This window comes from Pocillopora damicornis, chromosome 13 (genome assembly GCF_964200805.1).
Source record: "Pocillopora damicornis chromosome 13, jaPocDami1.2, whole genome shotgun sequence".
Classification (NCBI taxonomy): domain Eukaryota; kingdom Metazoa; phylum Cnidaria; class Anthozoa; order Scleractinia; family Pocilloporidae; genus Pocillopora; species Pocillopora damicornis.
In genome coordinates, this window is record NC_142682.1 from 19,187,483 (window position 1) to 19,208,599 (window position 21,117).

General features: G+C 38.7%; 2 protein-coding genes across 6 annotated transcripts; one reads left to right on the forward strand and one right to left on the reverse strand.

Moving 5' to 3' along the window:
• Nucleotides 1-96: 96 nt before the first annotated feature.
• Nucleotides 97-16,629, reverse strand: LOC113681925 (uncharacterized). Of its 4 annotated transcripts, XM_089192701.1 has the most exons (27): nucleotides 16,406-16,629; nucleotides 16,153-16,207; nucleotides 13,791-13,891; nucleotides 13,025-13,093; nucleotides 12,298-12,469; nucleotides 11,666-11,809; nucleotides 11,055-11,228; nucleotides 10,272-10,384; nucleotides 9,730-9,785; nucleotides 9,420-9,583; nucleotides 8,983-9,117; nucleotides 8,026-8,379; nucleotides 7,167-7,284; nucleotides 6,561-6,693; nucleotides 6,049-6,116; nucleotides 5,948-5,974; nucleotides 5,397-5,517; nucleotides 4,425-4,525; nucleotides 4,188-4,287; nucleotides 3,704-3,857; nucleotides 3,402-3,468; nucleotides 3,048-3,114; nucleotides 2,599-2,675; nucleotides 2,217-2,343; nucleotides 1,823-1,852; nucleotides 944-1,120; nucleotides 97-402 (listed from the first exon to the last, which is right to left on the reverse strand). In XM_089192701.1, exons 1-27 carry the CDS (start codon nucleotides 16,421-16,423, stop codon nucleotides 316-318), a joined length of 3,009 nt encoding a protein of 1,002 aa, XP_089048827.1. In that variant the 5' UTR covers nucleotides 16,424-16,629; the 3' UTR covers nucleotides 97-315. The 4 variants fall into 4 exon arrangements, with proteins under 4 accessions (XP_089048827.1, XP_089048828.1, XP_089048829.1 ...); XM_089192702.1 differs by lacking the exon at nucleotides 5,948-5,974; XM_089192703.1 differs by lacking the exon at nucleotides 13,791-13,891 and having other exon boundaries at nucleotides 16,406-16,600.
• Nucleotides 16,630-19,132: 2,503 nt separating this feature from the next.
• Nucleotides 19,133-21,117, forward strand: LOC113681849 (folate receptor beta). Of its 2 annotated transcripts, none has more exons than XM_027198970.2 (2): nucleotides 19,133-19,247; nucleotides 19,397-21,117. In XM_027198970.2, exon 2 carries the CDS (start codon nucleotides 19,409-19,411, stop codon nucleotides 20,186-20,188), a length of 780 nt encoding a protein of 259 aa, XP_027054771.2. In that variant the 5' UTR covers nucleotides 19,133-19,247; nucleotides 19,397-19,408; the 3' UTR covers nucleotides 20,189-21,117. The 2 variants fall into 2 exon arrangements, with proteins under 2 accessions (XP_027054771.2, XP_089047618.1); XM_089191492.1 differs by having other exon boundaries at nucleotides 19,180-19,236.

The window sequence follows — 21,117 nt, forward strand, 5'->3', positions numbered from 1 at the left end:
TTAACCGTCTTTTCTCTTGAAATGACGGAATCGTTTGTGCCAATATTGGAATGGTAGTCCGCTGACTGGTAACTCGGTTGTTGTTCTGTGAGTGGATTTATTCAACACGCTTTAATGTTTTATTTTCTACAAAAAAATGTAAGTTTTCATATCAATCATGACTCACTCTTGAATCTAATAGTTTGAGGTAATATATCTACGAAATGAAAAATGCGTAGAGTGTCCACATTGCAACTAATTGACTGCCAGCAGTTCTACTGTGATGTGAGTAAATTTTCGGACGATTACGGGCGCCTGATTACATTTCTGATTGGTTCAGGCCTCGATTACGTATTGACCTCCTTCCTTGTAGATGTTGAGGTTTTTCAAAGTGGAAACTGTGATTTTCTCCGGCTGTTTGTTCTAACGAGAAAGTAAAATAGTTTTCGTATTAAAAACAAAACGGAACAACTTACGCCAAATAAGTCATGGCAATCAAGTTCATATATAGATTTAGCCAAGCCTAAAAGCGGAGCTCGCGTTTTTTTTTCCCCGCACGTCTCAAGGGCACAACGCCTTGCCCCGGCCAGGACTAGAACCCCGGTCGTCTGACTCGGAGCCCAAAGCACTGACCAATGGACTACTGAACAAAGCCGTGGCGTTGGCGTGCCCGCGGTACAGTTGACCACGCATGTTAAAAGTAGCACCTTGTGCGGTCGTACATCCAAATTTTTTCGGCTTGATGGGTTACTACTATTTTGTATAATTATGGGGCTACGCTCTGCGAGCTCCGCTATGATAACACTTACTGGGTCTGTTAGTTTTAGTTGATTTAAGGTTACGTAACTTCTATACACACCTTATATAATTATGTATGGATTATTTTGTCAGTTGTAGCCACTGAACTGAACTCCTAGATTTCAATGTGTATTAGGGCAAGTTTTTTAATTGTTTTTCATCTTACCCCTGCATTCCTCTTTCGAGGTTTCTTCACTGGACCCTCTCCCAAGTCGGTTCCTGGTTTTACATCCTCAATATTCTCGTAAATATTTTCAGGTTCCTCGTTTGCGGCCGGCTGGATCTCGGCAGTGCTTGCATCCGGTTTGGCTTTCTCAGCTTGCTTAACAAAATCTTTTCGACCCTGAAGAATTATGGTTGGCAACAAATCACATTAAAATTCGAACAAAAAAGCTGAAAAGTTGGCATTATCACGGTCCACTCATTTCCAAAACTTACTTGATCTAGCCCAAAATCAATGCTTTAAAATTATTTTGGTTAGAGTGTTGCAGATTCTAGCAGATTTTTCAAATCTGACACAATGCTCTAAGGGAACCTAAATAATAACTCCCAGTAGACCAAGAAAACTCGTTCGTGTTTTATCAAGGAGAGCGAATACAGATACTGGCTCCGATTGTGCGAGGGATGGATGATATTGAACGCCAGGTTAAATTGCTATCCCACGGGTACTTGTCGACAAAACAATCCACATTATCTACCGGGTTGCATTGTATCCCATGGTTAAGTCCCTGGTTCAACCCTTGGATCTGCTTACAATTAATTTACAATTTTTCTGAAATTTTTTGCGTGCTTCCCATTGTTTCATATTCTTACAGCGTTACATCATGTGACACTTTAGTGATGCTAACGAAATTTCTACCACCTTTCTATAAGCTACCAGATATTCAAGAGGAGACACCCTCTCTTTGGGAAGTTATCAGGGAACTTAACGCAACTAAATCAATCCCGTGCGATAATTTTCTGTACATTTATATTTCAAATAATCCCTGTTTTTTCCATTTATTGTACCTTGTTACATCACTCTGAATAATCAAGTAACGCTTACCTCTCTTCCAAAAACAAACATAGCAATGGCCTGAAATAAATTGGAAAAAAACTTAGAAAGTGCAAACTCACTATGCGGAGCTAGCAGATAATGAACATGACTTGAGACCATTATCAGCAAAAAAATTGTGCACTTACATGGCATTAGTGCTGCTTCTAAAGAGGCAGCAATCGTGATATTTGTAAAGAAATCAAAATAAACGGAAGGAGGAAAATGAAAAGTTTAAAAGAAAACATAAATAACAGAGGAAGCCATTGCAATCAGTTCCTGTTTAACAGGACTTGATGATTCTGGTGCAATGCTTTTTGGACGATGTTGAAAAAGTAAATAGAAAAAGAGGATAGACGGATGGAAGGGAAGAGGTATTTAGAATATAAAATGACGTGTGGTTCACCTGCAAGACAACAAAGGTTGTCAAGATATACTGTTCCGTGAATCGCTCCTTTTCGACAGCTTGGTAGGCAAATGTACAGGTCAAACCGAAGAAAGCCAACAAGATAGCGTCTTTGATCACCCGGAATCTGCCAAGAAGGAAAGTTACACGTGGATTCCTTATGACACGAATCAATATTCACGATCGTTTCCTGACAATCTGCACCACTTTCATCATGGTAATAGAACCCACCACCAAAGTGAGTCGTTCAGTTTGGAATCTCAATGCGTTGAAGTACGTAACAAGATCGCGTTAAGACATTTTCAATTATTTTACACATTTTTACAACCTTTACAATTACTTCAAAACCTTTACAACTGTTACTCTTCAAAAATGATTGTACCTCATCTCTTCGTAGTCATAGTTGTTTCGAACATCTTCAGTTGGAATAAGAAGTTTCACCAAAATGGCCACATTGAACTGAGACGGAAATAATCATGAAAAAAACCGGCGGGTGAATAAGAGAGAAAAAAGAAGATGCTGAACCATAAAAATAATCCAGCCTGCTAAAAAAGCCTCATTTATTTGCGTTTCTTAAAGGCTATATATTTTCAGTGGGAAAGATCTCAGTAGAGTGCTAACGGAACTTAGAAGCATGTGAGGTTTTTTTCAAGAATTAAAATTATTTCAAAATTATTTGTAGCTAGAGGTAGGGTTGGTTTGGGGGGTGGGGGTGGGGATGGGGTGGGAACCTGTTTTGGGTGGGCGGGGTCCTTGTCGTCAGATTCACAATGTTCAGAGCTAAGAATTTCATATCTTACTTCGTATCCTAAAGCGAAATGAAATACTCACTAAGGCGATGATAAGAACGGGTCCAGCATATCCCCACATAGCGCTGCCTGCTGCTGCTTCCCAGCAACTGTTAAGAAGCAAAAGGACAAGCACCAAAAAAAACCAGATTTTATCTGTGCTTTCAAACAAGATCGCTTGAAAAAAAAACCCTGTGTTCTAGTTTATTTGGATTTGGATTTATTTTTGTTTCTACCGCATTTTGACATCACCAACGATCTTTGATGTTATATTTGATACGTAACGTGCGTTTAAACTTTATTTCTAGATTTTATTTCTTTGACTGTTGTTATTAGCTGCAGGTAAATTCTAGCAATGATAAAAGTTATAATAAAGAAGTAAATTTAAATTGCTTACACGTCATCAGGGTTTTTGAGATCAATCTGCACACCAATAGCAATAAGAGCCAGTAGCATTGGCAATCCTGCAATAAACAACAAGACACGCGCTAATGATCGCTGTAACTGCTGTCTTAATCTCGTGCCCAATTCCCCCACAGTCAACCATTTACTTAAATCGTTTTGAAAGGTCACCTCTCGGCAAGCCAGGTAAAATAAATTCCAATCCCTAAAGTTGTGGCTATTTGTAATAAATGTTGAAATTCGTTCCTACCGCCCAACTTTCCCACTATATGAAAGTGTAATTTTTCTGAATCTTACCCCATCCAATTACTACGTAAACGATTTCGATGTTGAGATTTGAAGCAAATATCTTCTTGATCTTTCCATGGATTCTCAGACCGTGGAGAAGAAGCCAGCAAAACTCTGCCAACACTGAAAAATATACGGCGAAGGCCAGGAAACCACAGAGTGTCTAAACAATAAAAACACAACACAATAAACTTTTAAACTGAAGTTACTTTTGGCAAGAAATATCTAATTAAAGGGACGGGATATGTCCAACAATTACGACACAGGCATTCGGTAACTTATGCTTCTTCAGTTTTAATGAGTAAAAGAATCTTCGTGATTGAGGGTCAGAGTTTTTTTTCTGAAGTTTTTCATTTGAATTTATTCTTCCTTTTAACTGCAAGATGATTTTGATTAAATCCATTATGAGCATTGTATCCATCTTGGGAACACACCTGGGCACTGGTTGTCACATCTGACAGAGAGAGAATGGTAGAGAGAATTTTTGTATTACCTGCTGAGCCTTAACGTGTGCACCAATCAGAAACACACATTGCATGACAATGATGGCGGCGCACATGTTGATACGCATGACTTCTCCTCCGTGGATTTCACTACGAAAACAAACAGAAGGCAAATCCTTTAAAAATTTTGAATAGAATCGCATCTCAAATCTAGGCAGCTTCATAAGGCACGGCAAACCAAAATCACGAATCAGGAGAGAAACTGATTAAAAGTGGCTTCCACTCACACTTTCCAGACGATGTGTACAATTGCCAAGAGGAGGATAAAAAATGAAATTCCAATTCCGATGTACGTATTCGCCAAAAGTTTGAGTTTTTGAGACTCCACCTACAAATGGGAAAAACAACTCAAGGTCAAATGATGGCGTAGAACGGTCTTCAACCATCCTTTTTCTTCTTCTTCTTTTTCATTTTCCTCCTACTCCTAATAATCATCACTGTTATCAACCTCATCATCATCATTTTCGTCAGCAGCCACATTATTGATTGTTATTGGTATCATCGTCATCCATCATCATTATCATCATCACCTATTCGTCATCCACCACCATCATCATCATCACCTTTTCGTCATCCAACATCATCATCATTACCATCACCATCATCATTACCATCATCATCATCATCACCTTTTCGTCATCCATCATTATTATCATCATTGCCTTTTCGTTATTCACCATCATCATCATCATCGTTACCTTTTCGTCATCCATCATCATCATCATCTATTCGTCATCCACCACCACCATCATCATCATATCACCTTTTCGTCATTCACTATCATCATCATCATCATCGTTACCTTTTCGTCATCCACTATCATCATCATCACCTATTCGTCATCCACCATCATCATCATCATCATATCACCTTTTCGTCATCCACTATTATCATCATCATCACCTATTCGTCATCCACCATCATCATCGTCATCACCTTTTCGTCATCCACTATCGCGGTCGACATCGTTTTCATTGTCGTCGTTATTGTCGTCATCGTTATTGTTATTACCAATGGTCATCATCGTCTGCGTCATCGTGATTGTTGTCATCGTTGTTGTCGTCGTGGTCTTCATCGTCAAAGTAGGTCATCATCGTCGTCGTCGGCATTTTCATCATGGTCATTGCCAGTATTATTATCGTCATCGTTGTTGTCTTAATGATGTCATTCACAATTAACGAAAACGAAGTGTCTATTACCTTTTCTTTTCCCACCACAGCGAACAGCCCTTGCTTGCTACAGGCGCAAGATGTGTGTGTGAGGTTTGTTTTCACAACTGAACAACCGCGCCTTGTCCAGCCACCCTTTGATTGAAGTGTACTGGAACCGGCAGATTAAAAGAGGCATAGATTAAATCAATAAAAACTAAAAAAGCTTTACTTCAACAATGTCGGTTGGAATGCGGTTGTTTTTGTTCAAAGTACGTAAGTATTTGGCTTGATTGTTTTTCATATGTGAAAAATGTGGTTGATTGTGTGTGAATTTTAAAAACAGCAGCTGTAGGAATGCAGGTTGAATTAATGACCTACGCGCACATCATTTTTTCCTTAAAGAGATTCATCACTTTGTATCAAAGCTTGCTAAAATTATTGCTACGAAGAGAAATCTACTAGCATCATCTTCATAAAGTTACGCTGTTAAAGGATGCTCGAAATGTCTAGGTTACTACGTGCACTTAGCGATTGTTTTTAACATAACTAACAACGCTCCCGATGAACATGGCTCGTGGAGGAAGTCGAAATCGACTTACAGATCAGAATTGTCCATAGGCTCGTTCCTAGAGAATGTGAGACACTGTTTAGAAGAATATTATCATTTATTCTACCTCTACATTACTTCATGATTACTAACTTTGCTTCTTTGTTCCAGGACACGCACGTCTTTTCTCCATTGTAGATAGCAGGGAAGAGTTTCTCGTGCTGGAAAAAAAGAAAAAAATAATAAAGAACCTTAAAGTTTACATCTCCCCCAAAACACCTCACATAGCTATTAGCTCGCTTGGTACTGGGACTGAGTTTGGGACTGAGTCTGGGAGTAGCATTGGGACTGAGTTTTGGGACTAGCACTGGAACTGTCACACTAGCAGAATCGTGTAACGATAATGAAGTGTATCCTGATTTCCTTGACCAATATGGAGTAGGCCACGTGCCCCTTAGGCGTATGAGTTCTCCCATAACCATACCTTATATGTTCAAAGAAAAGTAATCCTTTGTAAAAAGAGCTAGAATTAAAAACCTTTCGAAAACAACTTGAAAGAACTGATATGGACTACCTAGGGACGGTTTCTAAGGAAGGTATGCTTTGTTTTTGAGACGTAATAAGTTTCAGTGTGCAGTCGGGCACAGAAATTGCAATATTCTTACCATAATATGCTCAAAATTTAAAACGATTCTGTTGTCGCCATCAAGTGGAAGACTGCGGTCCATCTGAGCAATTATTAGCCGGGAAATAATAAATACTTTGTCTTCAAAGACGCATTCCTTGTCATTGGCTTGGCTAAAAATGAAATCGACAAAGTTAATATTAGTCTCGCAAGCGATGCATCATATGTTTAAGCCACAATGATTCAGCCCACACGAGCAAGCTGACCATTACTGATTGTGAATATGAGATATCACCGTGAAATTTAAACCAGCTGAGGTAACTTGAATAACTCCGATTGGTGAAGCAAACATTTTCTCATTGAAATCACTGAATTAATCGGAGAAGGACACAATATTTTCTCTTTCCTGCACTCCCGCATGGAGCTTGGACGGAATAACCCTGTCTCTGCATTTTTTTCTTCTCTTTTTCAACGCGCCTAAAAACATGCCAGCTTCACAGCCTTTTTGTTTGCTAACGAGGATATTCGGAGTTAATTGCCCTGCATACAGCCGTCCAAACGAAGATACGGACTCAATATTCTGTTTAGCAGAATTTCGTCGAATACTGTCGGATTAGGTATGGTTTTCTTTTTTTACAACAAGTACCTTTCTGAAGAACACGTGGTGGCCGTACCAAGAGGATAATGTGTGTCGTTCACTGTCGGGCTGTAAATCATCACTAAAGCTGTGACGTACTGCTTCACATACTTTGTCACTCTCATTTCTAAAAACAGTAATAACAAAAAAAAGCCCAGATTTTTGAAAGACTATAAATTTGAAATTATTGTTTCAAATAAGTTGACAACGATAGTCTTGAATAGCGGGCGCTTGTAGTGGTTGAATTTTAAATTTCCGGACGGGAGAGACAAAACACATTTAGCTAATGGATAGCATAACAGCGGGTGCCCGCTTTTTAACCGCACGCGCCTGTGTGTACGTTTAATTTTTTTCCGAGAGGGATTATTATCCCTAGACTTCTCGGTCTTCGATCACGGGTTGGTGTGGGTAAGAATCTGTATGATATCTGATTGGCTTGTTCAACGAATGGAACGTTAGAACGCGATAGTTAACTAGTTTTACATGCCTTAATCATTTAATTTGCGCATGCGTTAAGGCCTTCTACGTCGGCGAACTCTTCGATATTTTCGACATGCATCCGAGAACACTTCTCGACTGTTCGGTCTACCCCTATTTTGCAAAGTTCGAAACCTAGCTGCAAATCTTACTCATGTGTTTTGGATTTGTTACTCGTTTGGCCGTCCCTCTTTGCTATTGATTTGCTCAATCTTAGGTAATTAGGTATGCTTTTACAGTTATGAGTTTATACGGATTTTTTTACGGCCATGCACAAAATAAGTGAAGAAAAAGTGTATCATAACTCTTGTACTCTTTTCTAAATTACAGCAAAATCACAACATATGATTCACACTGAAATTAAAGCAAATTATCACATATCATCTCATACCTATTTCCTTGGTCTTCCACTCAGCTCTGAAACCTCCGAAGGTTTCACTTTTATCAGACGTGAACTGAATCGTAAGGTATCGCCCCGTAGAATTAATAGTGAATGGGCCTCGCTTTCCACACCACCGCTTTCCGTCTATTAGAAAGTCATCAGTTAAATTCCTTCCGTCGAAAAATTCCATAAAATCATAGAAACACTTTTTATCTTTTTCCAAATGAAATTCCTTCATGTGCAGTTCTACGGTATGATTGACAGGTGCCTGTAATACCCATGTACAGTTCACATTGGTTGTATAATTTCCAGGATACAGAGGAGATGTGATGTTCTCACCGGCTGTAAAATTGTATCTGCAATCTGTCAAGCCAAACAGGAGTAATAAAAATGTTAAGAGCAGGCTTTCCTTCCTTTGTGACTCTCCTACAGCGAAAACAGAAGTGCAACCAAATAAAGCGTGTACTAAAAATGAGCAAACACTTGTTTTAATAAGAGGAGCGATTCTGTAGTTTTGTGTTACCTTTTCTTTGCCTCCATTTCAAGTAATTAAAAATGGAAATAGAAGTAGGAAGGATGGAGACTAGAAAAGGCAAGTGCCTAATTTTTCTTATATACCAAAATCGACGAGCTACCAATTGTCCAAAGCCGCAATTTGTTACATATGTACCGCAGGACATTTGTACTGCAGGACTTTCAATTTCGAGCTCCAGGCTCACAACCGAATGACTTACCAAGGAGAAGCAAAGGAGGGGGGGGAGGAGGCAAATAAAAGTTTTTGAGTACTTGAGATTGGATCTGTTGCCGCGCTAGGCTGCTGGCGGGAATGGATATATTATATTCAACTTCTAAGATCAATTAATTCTGCACACTGTTATACGTTAAATAGCTTGATTTTTTTTCGGTGTTTTTTTTTTAATTACTTCAATTATGGATCATTGTAGGTCCAGGCGTAGCTTTTCTTACCGCATTTCTTAGTTTCTTGGTTATGGCCATGACATTTACCGCCGTACAGGGCTCCTTCACACGTCCGTGTTCGCTTTTGTTCAAATTCATCATCACATTCTGACCAATCACCCCACGAGCCGAAATTGCCATCAACTAAACATAAAACAAAGTAATGAATTAACTACGGTATTCAAAATTGAAATTCCAACGGATACGCGTCAAAGGATTTGTCTGTGCACTTATGTTTCCAATTTTATCTTGGTTGATATTCATTTGATTTTCACTTTGTTCTTCTGGAGAGTGGAATTGTAACGGTGAGGTATCTTTCCCAGGAGCCCTTACGATACTCTCTCCAACCCAGATTTCCCTCATCTGAGCGTCTCCCTTCCATCTTGCTCTTAGAAAAGTGAGGCACGATATGATCGCAGGCCTCAGTTTTTTAAGCATCAACTTACCAACTACTCTATGTGTAGCATTGAAAGCGCTGGGTTCTACTTCAAACACCCCAAATGTGATGCCATTTGTTGCATTCTTCAAGGCAGCAGTCACGGAATTAGCGAGATCTACGCCAGCAACATCCAGATAGAACTCAGCCTGGACGCCGTCTCCACTGGTAGTGCTTTGAATCAAAATTATATAAAACACATAAGATTAAAAGTATCCTGAACAAGTGGTCTCAATAGAAGAGCGCTTGTATTTACAGATATACGCCAGGTTTCCTCACTTCAGTGTTCCTGAAATTTTGCTGCAATCCATAAAACGTACCTAAATTTTAGTATCTGTACGTCACGTACATCAAGTGGGTTGACTTTGTCATTCAGCTGAAAGAAAAACGTAATAAACAAGCACACATTAAAGATATGTTAACAGATATTTTATTGTTAGATTTTAGTACGTTCATAAGAGAAGAGTAACATTGTCAAGTAATATTTTCACGAGTCCTTTCTATGTGCGGAGGTAATCGAAGCGGGAAGAATTTTTAAGTGTCTGGAAGATGTAAAGGACACAAATATAAATTTTCCAACAGCTGAGGTTGAACCCAAAAAAACAGCCTCCGATTCAAAAATAAAAGAATCTCTTTTTTATGCCCGAACGAGATACACACACCCAAAGGGCTTGTGTGTCGGTGGCATTATAGCACCAAATGTAATTACATTATTATTTTCTTTCCATTCCATCCATTGTTTGAGATGCCAAGAAACAGTATCTAGATCAAGGAACCCAAATAAATAAAAAAGACTTCTCGTTCAGTTTTTCCACTGTTGTAAAAATTTTTATACCAAAGATCTGATGAGTCTATAACATACCATATTTGTTTTTATTTTGTCTGCCAGGTTTTTATAAGACGATGAAGACTTGTCATTCAAACTGTTGTTGAATACTTTGTTTGTTATTTCCATAGTTGTTTCAAAGCGTTTCACTGGATGAAAAACAAAAATAGTAATGATTAAAGTCATCTTCATCGTTATCATCATCATCATCATTGAAATCATGATAAGACTCTCTGATGTTTTGATGGAAGGCCTGATCTGAAAAGCCTAATTACTCAGGTAGGACAGTCACAATCAATCGGAATCTAGCCCAATCTACAAATACGCAGCTGTACAAGGGTCTGTACTGCAGGACTCGACTGAGTCAAGTCCTGCCTGCCTATCCGAGAGCCTGCTTGGTATACCGGCAAAAAGTCACGTCAAGAACAGGATAAGCTTGTTAATCTTGATTCTCTCCTGTTCGTTTCTAATCAACTAACTAAGGAAATAAGAATGATAACTTTAATGAGCGCGATAATCAATCAAGGAAAGCCCTCTTAATCAATCAGATTCAAGACTAAATTAATCACTTCTTTTTCCACGATAGAAACCAGTTACGTTTTCAACTCTAATTTTTATTCTCCTCGGCTCCAGTATTTCCGGGCTTATATCTATGACTTGGCATTGTGATTTCTTTAGGTTTTTCTTTACGACACTCAGTCAAAATAGGTTTTAGTAAACATAATAGTTGCAAAAACGGGAGCAGGAAGGCCGGGGGGGGAGGGGGGGGAAGGGGTAACCCTTCCGACTAACCATTACACGGGAGTGGCCCACACTAACCATTACACGGGAGTGGCCCACAGTTTGCCTCTTTCCTGACACGTGAGGGATGATGCAGCATTTGGAATTCCTGGAAGTCATCAGTCTCGTCCTCTTCTTCAGCGCCGACTTCCATGGTCATTTCAATGTGGACATCTCTTCTTTTTCTTGAGTTGGAACTCTTCGGCCGAGTGGCTTGAATAAAGAGATGAAGACGGAATTCTCGAAAACTCACATTTATCGAATTCCACGGAGAAAAAGGCCAGGGGTGCAAGAAGCATTACTGGAGGAGGAGGAGGCAGTTGAGGTGTGTCTCTGTTATCTTATTGGATTTTCAAACAAAGCGAGGTGTTTTATCATATTTATAAATTATTACTCTTTCAAACGAGAAGGAAGGGACCACATTCATAATAAGAACCCTACCCACCCCCCCCCCCCCTAATGAGCTACACTCTCGACAAATTGACCACATCCCATTTTTTAGGAAATGCTCAATACCTAGGAGGTTAGGGACTGCTGTTGACGAAAAGAGACGAGAGAACGTTTTTTCATACAAAGCTGTTGGATCATGACTTAATTACAGGGACCAAAGCTTCTATTTTCTAAAGTTACTCCTGTAAATTGCCAGTTACCATTTATTAAGATCCATGGGCAGTCAAATTTGAAGGACACGTAATCCGAGAACTTTGCCAGCGTTCGACTAGTCGTCTTATCAGAGCGATCAGGAATAGCTAACGATCTGTTTTTGTGGCAGTCAAGCTTCTTAATCAGCAATACTAGGAAGGAACATTGGAGTTTAAGTTAAAATTTGTAACAGTAAGTGTCGTACGAGTTATTATAACACACGCGTAAGGAAGAATGATGTCACAGAATCTGAGAATCTGCTCGTTGATAAGAAACCTCAACCCTTCAAATCGCAAGAGTGACCAGCAGCTAATTACTCCTTACAGTATCACTGTAAGGCCATGAGAAGAAAAGAAAGGAGCTCTCGACTGTTTCAAAAACAAATTCTCCTTGTCATTACCATAGGAAATGTAGACAGAACAATTGGGAGAATATGCACATGCAGCGTTGTTTGGGTGTGAAGAGTTAATGAAGAAATACATACAGTTTTAACTCTAGAAAATCCAGGAAAAATTGCGACTTGATTGTTTTTAAATAAAATGTTTCCTTTTAGATCATTTCTTTTAAGGGGGTAGTGGGAAAGGAGACTGCCTCAGCTAATAAACTACAAGAGGTATCGATGTAAAGAAAATCTTCTTACCAAAACCCAAGCCTTTAGTGGCGTTGAAGGAATAGCCGGTGGCATTGCCCGAATTGTTGAACCTCGGTAAAAAATCCTGATTTTGCTCGGTCATTTCTGTCAGCGTGTCAATAACATTAACATCCCTCGGATTAGATCTTGGGTCGATCTTATTAGTGATTTTTCCATTAAGCTGGAAGGTAGAGAATCCAAGAACTGTTATGAAAACGTATTGGTGACAGTAAAATCAAAGTTTTAATTTGTTCAGTCCTTGCTGAAATATGCTGAAGATCCACGAACGCATCATACATCAACGTCAAGAAAATAGAAGTGTGAAGTCAAAATGGGCTGTAAGCCCTGAATAGATATATAAATAAATCCACTTATTCTGTGTTTTTCTGCTTTGGGCTCAATAGAGAAGGAAAATTGAAGAACAGCAGGATCTTCAGGCTCATAATAGCTAGCCGCTGCCCTCAACCTGGTTTGTCTTCTGGTGAGACTTATGGGCGGAATTTGTGGATGATTCTTACCAGGTACCCTTTCGGTAAATCCAGTTACTTTCCTTTAATATTTATTTTGCTGAAAAATATTGTCGCTAGCCTGTTTTTGAAAATAGTAATCCTTACTCGATCTACAACATTAAAAAACATTATTAAATATTATAAAAGTTCTTCGGTGGGACAACATCCACAGATTGTGTTAAGATGAGGAGATCATAAATACATATACAAATGAAAAGAGTAGACACCTCTTCAACATTACGTCTCAGCGTTCCCTCGAGTTCTTTTGCCGCTTGTTTGAACAGGTTGTCGCTGTCCTATATTGAAAATAATAAAAGGCTTACAATCATGTGATGTCTATTCCAAGTCCAGATATCCTCGACTCTATACACACATGGGCCGGGTTGTTCAAAGGAAGATTAAGCTAACTAAGGGTTTCTCAACAATTTTTGATTTAGTTTTGATGCTTTGCAGACAGTTTTAATAATTTATAATTTTTCCTTCAGTTTTGTTATACACTATTGTAAAACCTCTTAAAAAGTAAGCCCTAATATACCCTAAATTTAAAGAGAAATCAAGGATAGGTTAACTTTTTAATCCTGGATTACCATTAACCGCCTTTCGAAAGACCATCCCCGTATGCTCTTAGAAAAAATTGGCCTTTTTTTCCTAGGTCCTTCCGCCTCTTCCCACTATCAATAACCTAGAATAAAGCTTCGCCGCAAAAACAGAAGTTTGTTATTGAACCATCCTCTTCAAACGGAGAAATAAGAAAAGGTCGGCTAGGTGTAGATGGCAGAAAGGAAAGCTTTCTTAGAACGAGAGAAATTCACTGGTAATTTTCGGCGCAGTTTTAAATGTATGCATGCCCATTTAATGGAACGAGGCAACATTTCGTATTGGAGTAGGCCCCAGTTAAACATTGACGGTAAAAGTGTTTAGAAGGATGATCAAAAATTTTGGGACGGACGGAAAGAAATTTGTGATAATTCATGAAAAGTGGTAACCACTCACATCTGTCTGGCTCACGGACGACTGGGCAAAAACTAAAGTCGAAGAAGGACTGACTGTCACGTTAGCAGTCCTGGCGGTCATAGTCGGCGAAGGTTCTAACGCTGAAATTTTCAAATTAAAAGCAGCACTAGTCAGAAACACTACAACCCCTCGGCTAGTGTGAGTCAAAATTAAACTAACCGTGAAGTTCTCATATTTATTACATCAATTTATGATTGATAAAGGGAAAACAAAAACTAAAAAAGAGCGTATGATCTTTTGAAACAATACCAAGTAGTGTTTTTATCGGCACGTTTTTTGCAAAAAAAAAAATTAGTTAATGAAGCTTTCTCTCTATGAATAATTACCTTGTAGTTTTGACTTTGCCCTTTAAATTTTTTATAAATACTCATCTTTGTTGATTAGTTTTTCGATCAATCACTATTTCAGTTCCAATTTTCCCTAGAGTTTGATCTCTCGAAAATATTAATTGGTAGATTTCTTGTGAGACTTTTTGCCTGTGAGACAGAGGTGATTTATACTCTAGTTCAGATGCAAATCGTTCTCTTGGTTTATTTCAAGACCAAATTTCTAAAACAGCAGCGCTTACATCAATCCTCACAGTGGGAATTTCCAGTGAATTTCCAGTGAAAAATTGTCATCGCTCAAAAGAAACGCGAATTAAAGCAATTCTAGCAAATTTGTATCAAATACGAGTTACTCAGTGAAAATAAGAAAATAAAGAGAGAAAAAAACAGCGTACCTCGATCAGATTAATTTTGACTTCTGCTAGAAGTCCGCAATTATATTTAATAAATGAAAACTTATTAAAGTAGACTGGTCACTGCTCCGCCCAGAACTGACTTAAATAAATACACCACAGGTGAAGAGCTTTTTAAAAATATATGTCATTTCTTTTGGCGAGGAAGGATGCGTAATGAATGAAAACATTGAGTGGATGTATTTAGGAAGATGGAACGAAAAACAGATATCGCTTTGAATAAATATTGCCAACAGAGCTCTCAGTTTTTCCTTCCCATTTACACCGCCTCAATGCAGCTATGTAAATATTCTGTGAGAATAATTAACATCTTGCGTTTAACGGTTTACTGCAACTTGTTTCTGAAGAATCCATATTCTCGACGGCAGCAGACTGTGTTTCGTGCGGCACAACTTTAAAATTCCTAGACCCTTCAAAGAAGATTTATCGTTCAGGCGAAAATGATTACAAGATAGTAATATAAAGAAAATTGCACTCTAGAACCGATAATCACAGACGTGGTAAGGAATTTACCGCAAAATTACTTATTGTTCCTATATAAGTTGCCCACAAGTTTTAATTCTAATGATACTTCAAGACTTTTAACGCAACAACCTTGGGGCTATACTCAAAATTAATGATGTTTTGAGGCGTATAGAGATTCCGTGCAGGTTTATAATAAGAATCTGTATTATTCCACGCCCCCTAGGGCTTTGAACAATCTTTCAGAGCAAAATATTGGCGGAGAAAAAAAAAGAGAATCGCAAACGAAGCAAAACAACCTGCACCGCCTTTTAATAGTAATGCTTGACGATAAATGCTCGAGGCGCAAATAACGAGAAAGCGTAATGAAACATTGCAGTGAAAAGAAAATGTAACTAACAACGATAGATGAGATATTTATGCTTTAACTTTGGTAGATATTTCAAACGTGAGCCGTGTAAAGCCTATTTACTATTCAGAGAGCGGATATAAAACAACCGAAAGACGATTCCCAAAACAAGCGCTAATCCGCGCTCGACTTTGTTTGGGTCAATTTCAAATGAATAAAATTCTATCGTTCTCTGTTACATCGTAAAGCCAAAGTATGATATTTAAGTATAATTCTAACCATCTGTGTTAATAAAAAACGGCACGAAAATTTTCATGAATTGTTCCAATTGTATTTCTTTCTTCTTAATTTAAGCCCTTCGCGAATAATTTCCATATGGCAATGACAGTTTGACATCACCTGCTTCTGACAGAAAGAATTCAAACAAGAAGCTAAGAAATTTTCAAAACAAAAGCCAGATATAGTTCAAAACCGTTTGCAATGCTGCGATGTAAAATTCGCTTTATAATTTCAAACATAATTTTGAAAAAGAAGGCGCTCGTGGAAGGCGAAGTAGAACTTCTAATTGAAAGATGTTCCTCCCACGTTTACATAAAGAAGTGCTTGTCACAAGATACTGACTTGAGGGAAACAGTTGTTACCATCCGCCGGATAAAGTTACGAACTTTAGTCAAAAGCACAAGGTTGCCGGGAACGTCGTTAAGAGTTTACGTATCTTGGATTTTGCTAACGGGAAAATACGGCAATTTAGAAAGCGATAATTTGTGCAATAACGAGCGGATTAAATTTACCTGACGTGGTGCAGGATAAAAATGGCCCAAAGCACGTATAAAGTAGACACACAACCTAAGTCAAGTGAAAAACAAAATAAGAAAGATCATAACTCATTTGTGTCTTCATAGGGATACAGATACCTGACGCTAGCGAAGAGATATAAAAATTATTCATCATATTTACGTGGCCCGCATGAACGATCATGACGATAATTTTTCGAAATTTGAGGACCATACTGGTTCATTCCCCAGTGAAATTTATTCCTCCTACCTTATACAAGCCAGTCATTTTCAATCCTTGGGGTAAGTAACGGTAAAAATGAAAGATTTTTCCTTCGAAGCCGGTGCGATTGCAACCACAAATACGACAACAACCTTGCCTAATTCAACGTCAAACGAATTTCGTCTCGCGGAGAAACTTCGTCAAAAAGTGGAGAGCTGCATATTAGCGTTAACAGGCCGCTGTGCATAATTTGACCAATAACCTACAAAATCATTATTTATTAATAAATGCCGATCTTCATCGAAACCAGAATGTTTTATTTACCAAGTGACGAATAAATGAGTGACTGTAATTAAGATGGAGAAGTTGGTAGAGAGGAGAGAATTCATTAAGCCGCAAAAAGCGAAACCTAATCATTTAGTTTCCCAACTCAGGTCTCAAAGCAACGCTCGCAAATTTGTAGGATTATTGATTACTTGCATTTGTCAAGGCTCACAGAGGAGTGAAACTATCGAAAAGGTTCCTGTTGATTTTGTAATTATTGTCACCAAGGAAACCTTACGAGCGTTTGAAGCCACCTGCTCAAATTCGCGAGATCCGATTGGTTGATGAATATATAATAGGTGCCTTGCCCGCAGAGAAATGGAGCGACTGAGGCAATACGCACAATGTAAGAACACCATTCAAACCTCGGGCATGCGCAAATGTATAAATTTTTTGATGCGTCAATTTCCTGCGAAAAATTTTATGAGAAATAAAACAAATATTGTCACGCAAAATTTGAAAAAAGCTGATATATTCCTCGACAGTTGCGAAAGGAATAAGAAGAAGGGACAGGCAAAGGAGAACACTTTTCTCACAAAAATCTTATTTTATAGCTACGAGTAGTCTGTTGATTTTTAACTTGTTTTGAGTATGATAACAAAGTTAAACGTTTTCTAAATGTCATACCGTGCTGCGGGTGGCGGTGTAATTGTCTCTTATTCTTGCAGTTTACTATTCGCTATACGACGTCCCCTCTTTGCAGTTTCAACATTCGCACATGTGAAAGTTGTTTGACTGCTCTATCTTACAAGGCTTTCCGTCAGGCTTGAGACTTCGGTACCGTTGTACAGTAGAGCGGATTTTTCTTTCCATCAGTTCATCTCCTGGGAAAAGAGGGATGGAGGGGGGGGGGGGGGACTCTTTGAACGAGTCGGTCACCATTACCGACAACCGTCCATCTCAGGACACCCTCACCCAGACGATCAGACCATACGATCAAAAGTCGGATATCGTTGTTATCTATTCCATTGGTAAGATCTGAATATCACCAGGCTGGGATCAATCATTATCTATCGCCTGTGGGGTTCAAGGGGAACAGATGGGGGAGGGGGAGGGGGGGTGACACAACCAAAATCCTCCGACCCCCGCAGGCCATGACTGACTGGCCGTGATTTTTCTCCCACGTAACCTGGATCTCTAAAACTCCTAATGGAGCTTCAATCTTCACGATTTAGCGTACTCCCTTTTCGGGCTTTAAAACATGCTCGGGGACATGATGATACTGGATCAATATCAGTATCTGGGCAACTGCCCACCTACCCCTCCTCCGTGATATTTCCTTTGTATATCGGAAAGGTATGCCACAACACAACTTCCTTTCGAAAATTTACTTAATTTAAAAAAGAAATAGTATGATATTAGAAATATGTAAAGGCGACTAGTAAAGTAAATTTAAAACAAGTTTCTATGAACTTCTTCAAACAGCCAATGGAAAAAGGGTACTTCATTTAAATCCATGGACATTTTTGAATGGTTAAGTAGCACTGAGTGAATGGCGTATCTCAGTTTTGATTTACGATACCATCACTAGGAGCCGAGGACCATGGGATTGAGCCGGTATTTGTATCTGTATTAAGTACTTTGTTGCTTGAGGAGAGGATCAAAGTGGCCGATGGACTGTGAATTGTATTTACTCAAAACCGAAGTAGCTGTGAAGGAAACTGAATTATTTAAATGAAAGCTTTTGCTTCTGTATCTTCTCCTCAAACATAAATTACAAGTGATTTGTGAGGAGAGCAAAATCAGGAATATATTGATTCATTTGATTATATGGATCTTTCGAACTTTGCGACGAAAGATCGAATAGACAAAATAACCTTATGGTTAACAAAACACTCCCCTGGGAAGGAGCAAAGATCACTACGAGGAAGTGTAAATTCACCCCGGTGTCACAAGTTTGATTGATAAAAAACGGGCCCCATGTGGTATATTCGATGCGAGCATAACACATAAAAATTATCAGTTTTCATTTTGCCCATCTGATCGTTAAATCATTGAAAATATAGTTTAAATATGGGGGATTGAGTTCCGCGTGTTTGTTTATTCCATCTCATTATTGGTTTTTTTCGTTTTTGCCAATAGTGAGTTGGATTGTGAGGCTTGTAATGATCACGAATTGAAAATTCTGCCCCTCCCTTTGAATGTGAGAAATACATGCTTTACGCTTCTGTCCTCTGGGGTTTGGGTGTGGCGTTACTGTAACTGCCAGGGGGTCATAGCTAGTGAAATGCAACATCGCTATCCAGCGTCAAAGATTAGCCAGCAAGGTGTTAAAACAAAGAGTATTTTTGTTATTTTTGGATAATCCTATTTTTATGGGTGTTCCTCCACAGACACGTTAAGGTAATGCTGTAAAGAGAAGCAAAGAAATCAGTTAAAATATTACTTTTGTTAGATCGGCGGACTGTGATATTTCAGTCATGTTTAGACCTAATGCACCGTGCACGGGCCAGCTGTGAGAGTGATCGCTGATTGGTGGAGCGACGTATAAATTGGTACCTCGATTCTCTTACGCACTGATGCAACTGCGTCGTTGACTGCGATTGTTTTTTAGGGTAAGGAAAAGGTATGTTATTTTGCTCTGTTCTTTGAACTGAAATATTCTCATGCTTCACTACGTGAAGGAAATACTTACATTTTGCTCTAGCTAGTTTTGAATTCAGATGTTGGCAGCTGTCGATGTTTCTAATCTTTGAAATTCATTAATTTCGGCAGCACGTGCTGAACATGGCAGATGATTTGTATGCGTTACTAGTCTTGTCCTGCCTGATCGTGTCTACCATGGCAGTAACCGACAAGGAGATTGACGAATTTCTTGATATCTGCATCGATTCTAAATACCACAAAGAAAAACCAGGTCCGGAGAGTGATTTTTTTAATACGACGTTTCATTGCACCCCGTGGAAGAACCACGCTTGTTGCACGTCGAATACAACCGACAGCATTCGAAAAGACGGAACTCTCTCGCTGTATAACATGCACTGGGATCAGTGCGGTAGAAAAATGTCACCTCAGTGCCGTAGATATTTCGAGGTCGACACTTGTATGTACGAATGCTCGCCAAACATGAAACCATGGATCGTTGTGGACCCTAATTCTAAAAAGACCCGCAAAGAACGCTTTCAAGACGTGCCCATATGCAGCGAGGACTGCGATGCATGGTTTGATGCCTGCAAAGACGACCTCACCTGCTCAGACAACTGGGGAGACTTAAAAACATGGAACTGGACAAGCGGCATGTGTAAGTTGGAGTGCAAAACTTTTAAGGAATATTTTGATAATGCCAAGATATTCTGCGAGAAACTTTTTAACTACTCATGGAAGTACACTAAAGGGGAATTAGGCATAGATTGCATGACACTGTGGCCGAATGGTACAACAAATTTCAACAAGAGGGTCGCTCGTAAACACGCTGAAGACATGCTTTCCACGAAATCATCGGGATCAAAGGTTGCCGTTCAATCTTTGACAGTGATTTTACTGGCTGGGCTGTGTTATTATCCTTAATTGTGCTGAATGCGTGACGTTATTACAAACTGTGTTTCTCTCACCATGCTATGCGTGCTCGCTAATTTTGACATTCATCTATTTTTTTTCCAGTAAATTAACTAATCTAAGTTTTGTTGACAGCAGTGTTATATAAGGTTTCGTTGTGTTCTCTGTTATACAGAGTTAGCATAAACTCAAAAGGTATACATAGGTTAATTACATCTGCGATTTGGTAAACAACTTTTGTTTGGAATTCGAAATTCTCTCAGCTAAATTGTGCATTTAATTCAAGGTAGTAAGCATTCAGACTGCTGATTAATAAAGTATACTAAATGATTTTTAGTGCAATTTGTTGTGAAAAAGCATGAGTAATTATTTCCCAAATCACATGTTCTATAATGCATTCAGGAAATATTAGTCAATTGTGCATTGTGGATAGTATAATCGTTCTAGTGATTGTGGAGATGTGCACATTCTGATTGGTTGAAGATTGCATTACGTTTTGCTATAATCACCTGACATGAGGTGATTATAGCAATGGCGCCAAATTTCAAAGTAGCAGCCCCTCTTTTTGTCACTGTTACCAAGGAAGTCATAAACTTGATTGAAGAAGATTCAATACCCAAGAGCGCAAAAGATTCTTCTAAGTTTGGTGTGACACTTAAAAGAAAGATATGAAGTTTTTGCTGATGGAATTAAATCAACCTGTTAAGTTTTAGTGGAGACTGGCTGCTTATCTCGAAACAAGTATAACCAAAACAATTGGAACAGAATGGTTTCATCATGAAAATGAAGTTGTCACAGAATTCAAAAGCACCTGAGTAATTATACTATAACAATTATTTGTCTTGGGGTTAGTAAATATTGTTGAATAATCCCCTAGACCTCATGTGAGAGATCACCTGTATTCAAATATATTCACTTTGCCTTTGGCAGATAATGATTAA

Bases quoted from the DNA above. Each gene is read 5' to 3' on its own strand.
- LOC113681849 (XM_027198970.2), top strand. From the start codon at position 19,409: ATGGCAGATGATTTGTATGCGTTACTAGTCTTGTCCTGCCTGATCGTG.
- LOC113681925 (XM_089192701.1), bottom strand. The intron at 5,975-6,048 runs GTTAGTAATCAT...CACATTCTCTAG, and splicing joins TCCTGGAACAAAGAAGCAAA to GAACGAGCCTATGGACAATT. The intron at 5,518-5,947 runs GTAAGTCGATTT...TGCCGGTTCCAG, and splicing joins CCTATGGACAATTCTGATCT to TACACTTCAATCAAAGGGTG.